Source organism: Podarcis pityusensis (assembly GCF_964106645.2).
Source record: "Podarcis pityusensis genome assembly, chromosome: 7".
NCBI classification, from domain to species: domain Eukaryota; kingdom Metazoa; phylum Chordata; class Lepidosauria; order Squamata; family Lacertidae; genus Podarcis; species Podarcis pityusensis.
The window spans coordinates 63213348-63223425 of record NC_138031.1 but is presented as its reverse complement, the minus strand read 5'-3'; the positions used below and the strand labels follow the sequence as shown (position 1 = coordinate 63223425).

At 43.0% G+C, this 10078-nt stretch overlaps 1 protein-coding gene across 1 annotated transcript in view; it reads left to right on the top strand.

Annotated features, from left to right (window-relative positions):
• Nucleotides 1-324: 324 nt before the first annotated feature.
• Nucleotides 325-10078, top strand: part of GCNT2 (glucosaminyl (N-acetyl) transferase 2 (I blood group)) — a 29560-nt gene continuing 19806 nt past the window's right edge. Inside the window, exon 1 of the mRNA XM_081014891.1 lies at nucleotides 325-1279. Coding sequence (XP_080871017.1) covers nucleotides 352-1279 — 928 coding nt within the window. The 5' untranslated portion in view covers nucleotides 325-351. The remainder of the gene's footprint in view (nucleotides 1280-10078) is intronic.

Genomic DNA, 10078 nt, shown 5'->3' with positions numbered 1-10078 from the left:
TGTTCCTTCAATTTTTGAAATGCTCTTTACAGTATGTGTGACTTTAAAGAGCACTTAATAAACTCTTGTTGTACCAAATTTGGCTTTGTTTGCACTTTTTTTGACCATAGGAACGCATTAATTGAATTTCAATGCATTCCTATGGGATTTCGTGCTTCGCAAGACGAAAAATTCGCTAGACAAAAAACCTCGCGGAACGAATTAATTTCGTCTTGCGAGGCACCACTGTAATCTTTTACTGCACCTTTAGACCAAACATTAATTTGGGGACCCATTTCTCCTTTTTTCCTATTTTTAAAACCACCAACTTTAATGCTGTGTATCTTCTTTGTTTTACCCAGAATTTCAGCAATGGCCATGAATTCACAAATGCGTCCCATTCTGACTCTTTTCATCTTTGCGGTTTTCCTCTCCATCCTATTCTACACCTCAAGACTATCGGATGAAAACATCCCAAGGAGATTCAACCAGTCGGCCACCTCGTTCTTAGCAGAAACTTGCAAAGCTATTACTGAAGGAAAAAAGCACTTCTCACCCCGAAAGATGCTAAAGACATCCTTTGGGGAACCCAACTGCAGTGATTACGTGACCCAAAGCCACTACATTACCAGACCCCTCTCTGCGGAAGAAGCTGCCTTTCCTTTAGCCTACGTGATAACCCTGCACAAAGAGTTTGATACTTTTGAGAGGCTCTTTAGGGCCATATATATGCCCCAAAATGTCTACTGTGTTCACGTGGACAAGAAGGCCACCCATGCATTTAAGAGAAAGGTGGAGCAATTGCTAGGCTGTTTCCCCAATGCTTTCCTCGCTTCAAAATTGGAGCTGGTGGTTTATGCTGGGGTATCGAGGCTCCAGGCTGATCTGAACTGCATGAAGGATCTTGTAAAATCCAAAGTGCCCTGGAAATACCTTCTCAACGCTTGTGGGCAAGATTTCCCCTTGAGAACCAACAAGGAGATAGTTCGGTACCTGAAAGGGTTCAAAGGGCAGAACATCACTCCTGGGGTGTTGCCTCCACATCATATTCTCAAGAGGACAAAATACATCTACCGAGAACAGGTTTACAGCATCTTTTCCTTCATGCTGGGGACTTTTCTGTGGAAATCACCACCTCCGCACAACCTGACCATCTATTTCGGCACTGCTTACATTGCACTTTCAAGGGAATTTGCAGACTTCATCCTCAACGACCCGAGGTCTCTTGATCTCCTTGAATGGTCTAAAGATACCTACAGTCCAGACGAACATTTCTGGGTGACACTCAACAGGCTGCCAGGTATGCTCCTTTTCCTTCAAAAAGTTGTTCTGTTGTTGATAATAACAGTGGTAATAATAATAGTGTTACAAATGTCAGGTGCCCCTCCCCTGCCGAGCGGTGGCAAGAGTTTATGGGGTTCCAGGCACTCACCCAGGGTCTGTGGTCCTTTGGAGAATTGAGACATGACGGAGACTGTCATAGCTTTAATATTTACACCTTCAGTCTGCATGGAGGGAGTCCCAGCCTTACTGCATGGTCATTTCGCTGGATTTTACCCCAGGAACTAGAAAGGCCTCAGGCATCATGCAGACTAGACTAACCACACACCCCACCTCCAGCTCACAACATTATTTTTGAGGTCTGGCAACCAGAATTGAAGATATCATTCCAGGTGTAGCCACAGCCCAGATTTGTACCAACAGTTTTATTTTCAAATCATTTCCTCTTCAATCCTAACACACAGAATACAATCCCCCCCCCAAGTTACTCCATACTTTAATTCAGCTGTCCATCTCTTTCTTAGCTGGTCAATGCCTGTTCAAGCCCCGTAGGCATAAATGTGACGTTTGGATTTCTTTTGCCACAAAGTTCCATCAACCCCAGTCAATACGGTCAATGATCAGGGAAGATGCAAGTTGTATTGCCGCAACATCTGATGGGCACCGCATTAGATACCTCTGACCTAGAAGGAGTCATTGTTAACGCTGGAAAATTTCCTCTGTTCGTGTTTCCCTACATTTTATTATATACATTATATACTAACGTTCAAATAGTAACATATAAATAAAAAGACACCTGTATTTAAGAAAAATCATTTTGCAAGATGAGTTCCCTGCAGCCCGTATCATGCTTAACTTCTTCAATCTAGGGAAATGCAATAGATGGGGAAGAGATGGGTATCAGGATGGTAAGAGGGAAGGGCTTGTGTTGTTTGTTTATGGAGAATTCAGTCTGATTTGTTTGCAAGGAGGTTAAGGGATGCCACTTCAAGAAGTTGTTATCCCACACCAGGGTTCAGCAACCTTTTTCAGCCATGGGCCGGTCCACTGTCCCTCAGACCATGTGGTGGGCCGGATTATATTTTTGGGGAACAAATGAACGAATTCCTATGCCCCACAAATAACCCAGAGATGCATTTTAAATAAAAGACACATCCTACTCATGTAAAAATATGCTGATTCCCGGACTGTCCGTGGGCTGGATTTAGAAGGCGATTGGGCCGCATCCAGCCCCCGGGCCTTAGTTTGCCTACCCGTCCCACACTTTCCACCAGGGCATTTTCCTGTCACTTTCTTAACCACAAACAGTCTACGGGGCAGGAGGAGAGAGAGAGAGGGTTTGCTGTTCAGGAGCACCTGATCTACTTTAACTGGGCAACCTGAATTTACAGGTATGCATTTTCATCCCACCCACAAAACAGTGACAGTCTGGAAGTGACCCTAGGGAAGAAATTGTGGGCTCAGGCTGTTAAGTGGTGTGGAACAGAAGAAAAGGAGGCATGTGAATTAAGAGATTGTGTAAAGTTGTGAGAAAACAGGGATGGGGCTGTGAGAATGTGCAACAACTCACTCTCTCCAACGTAGCTATTAGAGATACAGCCTGGAGTTGTACTAAATTGAAAACTGAAGCAACAACTTTGAAACAACAATTGATTAGAAAAGAAAGAAAAGCAAATGGGAATTTGGGAAATGTTTATTGATTATGCATCCTGATGTGTTTGCAGAGAGATTAGATGAAGCTGGCTATTTAATAAGCATTCACCCTGATTTGTGTTGCATCAAAGCACACTTTCCAGTACATTTTCCTCTCTCTGTGTGTGTGTGTGTGTGTGTAGTCCAATCTTTTCAGGAACTGGGTTGTTACACAAGACCTCCAACTGACTGTAATGGTGCAACCTGGATTTCTAAGTATGTGATTGATTCCCACCTGAAAGTAGTGATATCTGGAAGCACCCTTGGTAAAGTAAGAGGGATAGCCATGAAAGGTGTTGTCTGGTTGAACACCTGGCATAGACAAGTAGACGTTTCTGTTGGGATACTGCCAGGGAGACAAAGTCCATCATGGCCCCCAAGCCGCCTCCGGACGTCCATCGATCTCCCGTAGACACGCATTATCAGCAATTAGCGACACGAGCTCCAGAAATAGCCTGCCACATTCCAGAGCCGATGCACGCTCTATCAGCAGATAATGCACAGCGAAAGATGCATGCAGGAGAGCATTATTTACAAGTTTATTCAGCATTGATGACTCACAAAGCCTGCTCCCTTTTAAGGTGGAACGGAAATATCCTAACATCCTCCCCCTTTCCGTGTAACCTGTAGTACCTGTGGTTCAACCCAATTGCAACTTCTGTACATAAACCTTAAGTTGTTCTCTGTTAACAACCTTAGACAACAGATCAGCAGGAATTTCATTTCCTGGCATGTAGGACACCTGAATGAGTCCTTTCTGAATACACTCTCTTGCACGATGTAACTTACCGTAATCTGCAAGTACTTGGTTCTTTGCTTGCAACTCTCTGAGTTCAGCAAAGCCAAACAGGATCTATTGTCTTGATACACTTGTATAGGACATTTCACAGCAACTCTGATGTCCTTAAACAGTTGCATCAACCATTCACAATCCATGAGTGAAAATGACAGAGCATTGAGTTCTGCTTCACAGGAACTTAGGCTCACTGTCGTCTGCTTCTTGCACAGCCAGTCAAACAGACAGTGGTTGTACATGTAGCATACTCCAGAAGTGCTTGTACCATCCATGGTGTCACTTCCAAAACTTGCATCTGCAAAGATTTCAAGACCTCCAGTCTTCTGACTGGTGAACCTCAGCCTGTAGTGCATAGTCCCTTTCAAATAGCGGGCTATGCACTTCAGAGCTTTCCAATCCTGAACAGCAGGATTGTTGGCATGTCTGCTAAGCAGGTTAGTGCTTACAGCTATGTCAGGTCTTGAGCATCTAGCAATGAAATTCAACTTGTCTAGAATGCATCTGTACAGCGTAGTGTCAGAAAACGCTTCAGCAGTACTATCTACCTGGTAACCTGTCACCATCGGTGTGTCTGCTGGGTTTGCATCAACCAAATTCAACCTGGTTAATATATCAGCAATTTTCTGTGTTTGGTGTACCAGAAAATTACCTGCTTGGTCCCTCTCCACCTGCAGAGAAAGATAGTTGGATACCTCACCAAGATCCTTCATGTCAAAGTGCTCCTTCAGCTGAGCTAGGGTGCTTTGGTACAAAGCCTGATTCTTCCAAAACATCAGAAGATCATCAACAAAAAATAAACAATACAGTTTGTTTTGCCCCTCCTCCTTGACAAACACACATGGATCAGCTTTGCCCTGGTGAAAACCTAGAGAAAGCAATGTCTCAGTGAGCTTTGTGTTCCAACACCTGGCACTCTGCTTGAGACCATATAAGGATTTCCGCAGTTTACAGACCATTCCCTTCTGTACCTGCATTCCATCAGGTGGAAGCATATACAGCTCCTCCCCCAAAACCCCGTACAAAAAAGCTGTATTAAGCACAAAGCCTGCTCCCTTTTAAGGTGGAACGGAAATATCCTAACAGTTTCATGGAATAGACAAGTAGAAGTATAAAGGTCACATATGCCTTTTGGGGAATTTTTAGGTGGAGTAAACCTAATGGTTGAATTCAATGTCATTTCTGCTTGCCTGATGGAACCATCTCCCCTCTCTTCCTCCCTGTTCTATGGGCTCTCCCAGCCCCACTAGAGCCAATCTGAGGAGCTCAGGGGTGCTGGGGAGAAGGGGGGAAACCCTGTTGCACTAGCAGGACTTGTTGCATTGGCTCCCACTACCTCAACTATTTAGTTGAATCCAACTCAACGACTTGATCTAGAGCTGTATTGGTGGTAACAGCCCATTCCTGATTTGATAACTGATTGCAACATGGTGGCAACCTCAGCTGAAGGTACAGTGCCACCACTCTTATCACTGTTATGTGACTCTTTGTACAACCTTTGGACATTACAGATACCATCTTCGTCACGCTTCCTTACATTTGCAAAATCCAAAATGCCACCCATAGCTTCTTCCCTATCGCACTCGGTAATCAACATTTCCTCTTTGATTTGGAGAGGGTGTTTTCATGTCTTTCATAATCTACCTCCAGGTAACGTATAGGGGTGCCCCATTAAAACAGGACTCTCTGCATTTTTCTCATCATATGGAGCAAGCACAGCTTCTGTCCCCCCGGGCCCCGGCCTCCAAATGCATTGGACAGAAGAAGCATGTCAGTATAAGTGTCTGTCTTGCCATGTGGAGTCACTAATGTCTTTGGACCCGTTTGGAAATTTGAGAAAGTACTGTGGGCACCACCCCTCCCCACCTTGTCATTCTGCACATGCAGAGAAAGCACACACACATTTTTTGCTTTTCCATGGCCCTGGGTAAAAGTCGAACCTAGCAGAATAAAAAACGGATCCTCTTGGTTTTACATACGGTACCTCCTCCAAACTACCATCAGATTAAAATTTACATTGGTAGACTGCAGAGTAAAAAGAGAAACAGATCCCGTGTCAGCATCGCCCTTGAGCCAGTGCCACCAACTGGACTCATCCACTTTAGTGCTTCGGTGCTCATCCTGTGCCTGCCAGCACCACAACACCACTGAGCCAAGGCACAGATCCTCATGGATCTCCTTGATTCTCACCTAGCATAACAATAAAGTCACCGACAAATAACAGAATAGAACTGTGGACACAGATATGGTCTGTTATTGAATGACGACTTTGAAGAGATCCCTTGTAAAAATTATTCCAATCCACAAGTGAGTGGGATGGCTGGCTAGCTCACTTGGTAGAGCATGAGACTCTTGATCTTAGGGTTGTGGGTTCGAGCCCCATGTTGGGCAAAAAAGTTCTGCATTGAAGGGGCTAGACTAGAGGACTCTTGTGGTCCCTTCCAACTCTACAGTTCTATTAATCTATAAGGATTTATTACTCAGACCTAAGTTTTTGCACCATGGCAGCACTGGAAAGACTCAGATCTGCGTTTTTTTAATGAGTTATGTCAGTTTAAAATGTAAAACTGCACATGGTGAGAGCATGTTTTTATTTTTGTTGCTGCTTATTAAGGTTAACAAATTGATGTTTGTTTTATATCAGGAGTGTGGAATGTAGCAATCAAATCATGGAGTGAGGGGAGATGCCTGCTTTTCTGGCTTGTCTTATTACCACTTTTTGCATCTGAATGCTATATTACCTTTATAAGGCATGTGTGTGTGTGTTTTCCTGTTTGTTGTTTTTAATCTGAACTCATCAAGAATAAGGCAATGGAATGGTGGGACAGTGCTTCCCAGCTGAAGTGTTGCAATGCAGTCTCCTAGGGAGATGCAACAGGAAGGGAGGGGCTGGTTAAGCTGGTTGCAGCCAGGGTGGGGTGATTAACTGCTTTCCTGCCCATGGGGGCAAAATAGCAGGGTTCTCGAGATGAATTGTTGCTGCCGGTATGAGTACTTTCATGCCAAAACTCTCATATCTTGTTTCACTTTTTTTTTTTTTTTAAGTTACTTCCTGACTATTGATGATAACGTTGCAGATGGATATGCTACTTCCTTTTTAAAACAATTTAAATCTTGAATTCGTCCAAGCATGGGCATCTGAACAACATTGCTATAAATCTCATTTGCGTTTGGACCCCTTCCACACCTGGTCTCGCACTGAATGTTGCATTGTCAACCCAAGATCACTTGATGAAAAGCCTACAGTAATATAAATGCTTTGCAATGTATGAAACTCGAGTCTTTTGTGTGGTTTACGGTTGCCTGGTAGAATCCATCAGAGGCGGGTAGCTACCTTGGTCAGTAGATAGAAAAGAGTGCATGGGCATAGCCAGGATTTTTGTTGGGGGGGCAGGCCTTTTGTGGGGGGGCAGAACCTCAGTCAGCTATGTATTTTTATTGATTTTTTTGATTACAGGGGAGCAGCTGCCCCTTCCTGCCCCCCTCCCGCCCCAGATATGCCCATGGTAGAGTGTTCGGTATTCACCAGCAAAGATCCCTGTGTTCTCCAAAGTCCTGCTTGGTGCGTGGCTGGGTTGATCTGCAGTTAGGGATTGGTCAATGTGGGATTCTTTTTTGGCAACAGAATTTTCAGTATTATTATTATTATTAATCTAAGTGGACCAATAATCTAATTATGCATGTATTATAATTACAGTTTCCTATGCATCAGTGTTAGTTTTCAGTGCTCCTCCTGACTCAAGTGTGTTCAGAATAAGATTGCAGGCTTCTTCTATTGTATCAGATGCCTGCATGTGACGTATGGTGAGCTTCCGCTTACCACTTTCCAAGGTGCTACCTATGGCCGGGGACATGGGTGGCACCAGTGGCGTAGCGTGGGTTGTCAGCACCCGGGGCAAGGCAAGTAATTTGCGCCCCCTAACCCGTGGATTTGCGCCCCCTAACCCTAACCCCCAGATGTTGCGTGCGGCCGGCCCCCCCTGCACCCCCAAGCTACGCCACTGGGTGGCACTGTGGTCTAAACCACAGAGCCTAGGGCTTGCCGATTGGAAGGGTGAGAAAGTTCAACCAAATTAATGTGTGGGCTTGGGCAACCAGTTTATTCAGTGGTGTACAGACACGTACACAGTCAGAAGTCACAACAGCTTATTTATAGCAACCTCCTCCTTCCTGAACTCAATTAATATTATATTTCATAAATGTTTTTTAAAAAATGGCTGCTGTATAAGATAAACTAGGAAGGCAATATTTCTATGCCTGTGAATAAGAAATAAATAAATAGTCAAAAAGGTCAAAATCACACTAAGTGTGTTCTCTCTGTGCCAACATTTCCTCGTATTTGACAGCACAGTATTTTAAATGACTAGCAGCCAAGAGGCAGAACATGACCTCAAACTGAGCATTAGGGAAGGTAGTAGTTACTCATGCCTTCCTTATCCTTAGCATTAGGATTAACTATTATTTATTCAGCTTTTGGGTTAGATTTAAGAAGTTTAATATTTAAGTTAAACATAATGCAGAGCAACACAATCAACCCTCCTTTAAGTTATTGCCACCTCCTTTAAGAATAATTTGTTTTATAGAGTTCTTTTTCTTTCTTTCTCATTTATGATTTTATTGTCTAAATTATGCCAATGAAGGCTGAATGAATAAATTGATGAATCATGTGGGTGTGAATGTTAAGAATGTTTGGACAAATCAAATCAATCTTGGTTATATATTTGGCTTTGAAATAAAACGATGACTGAAAGGTTGACTTGTCACAGACTTACGGGCTTGCCAGACAAACAATATTGCTGCCAGAGTCATTTTATTTTACACAAAGGTCAACTTCCGGATTCAGTACAAGAGTTGGGTAGCCAAAAGGGTAATTTCGGATAGGAGATGCAAGATACCATAATTCTCTGCCTTAAAAATTGCACTGTAATAAGGCTGTGCCCATGCCACAGATTTACAATAACTTCAGTTCTCTGCAGTAATTGTGATTCTAGGCTTGAAACTGTGAATTGCAATTGTATGGAAATGAGGGGTTTTTTGGGGGGTGGGACACAGAATCAACAACTTTGATATTTCATCCCCTCCTGGAAATGCTTCTGTTTCACTAGGTGTTTTTCGAGAATGAATTTGCTTCAGTGTTAGTAATTTGTTCCGCATTTTATTTTATAATTTTGTGACATTTTAATACTTTTAGTGCATACCACCGTGATAGTTCTTTGAACAAGTTCATGGTTTATAAACACACTTATCAAGCAATATAAGTCATTATCAGAACCCACTAATTCACTTTCAGACCAGTTTAAATTTGCAGTGTAAAAAAAAAAGTAAAGGACCCCTGACAGTTAAGTCCAGTCACAGAAAACTCTGGGGTTGTGAGGCTCATCTCACTTTATAGGCCGAGGGAGCCAGTGTTTGTCCACAGACAGTTTTTCCAGGTCATGTGGCCAGCATAACTAAGCCAATTCTGGCACCACGGAACACCAAAACCACAGCAGCGCACGGAAACGCCATTTACCTTCCCGCCAGAGCGGTACCTATTTATCTACTTGCACTTTGACGTGCTTTCGAACTGCTATGTTGGCAGGAGCTGGGACTGAGAAACGGGAGCTCACCCCGTCGCGGGGATTCGAACCGCCAACCTTCCGATCAGCAAGTCCAAGAGGTGATTCACTAATTCACTTTCAGACCAGTTTAAATTTGCAATGTAGATATGCCAAATATTAACACAAATTTTAATAGCATTTAAAGCAATGAACTTTAAAGTAATGCCATATCAGCAAAAGTAGTGCCATATCAGCAAATATTTATATCACCTTATATCACCTTAAAGCTTTCTCCAAAAGAAGTGTCACTGGTCCCCATTCCACTACATTAAGTTCTGAAGTTGTTGAGGGGATGCCAAGGATGCTTTCTTAGGGAGGAAAGTGAGCCCCATTGTATTCAATGGGACATATGTATACTCCCTGGAGTGTGCAGGACTGCAGTTGTGTTTATGCTGAAATATTGTGCATTTTGTTTTCACCAGTGGCATCCTTGCTGAGCAATAATCTCCCCAGAGAGGTTTGTATGGAGCATCATTATGGCCCTTTTTATGTTTCAGGTTTTTTAAATTCTCTCAGGTTTTTTAAATCTCAGTTTTTATTATACTGGTCACGTGGATATTGGTATATTGTGATTGCTGCTATAATAATTTAATATTGCATCTTATGAATTTTTCTTTTCTTTCTGAGCTGCCAATAAGAATATTGTGAGCTGCCTTGAGCACTGCTTCGATTTGTGGCTGTTGTTGCTGTTGTTTTTAGAGCTAAAAACCAGGATATATACATATAAATAAAT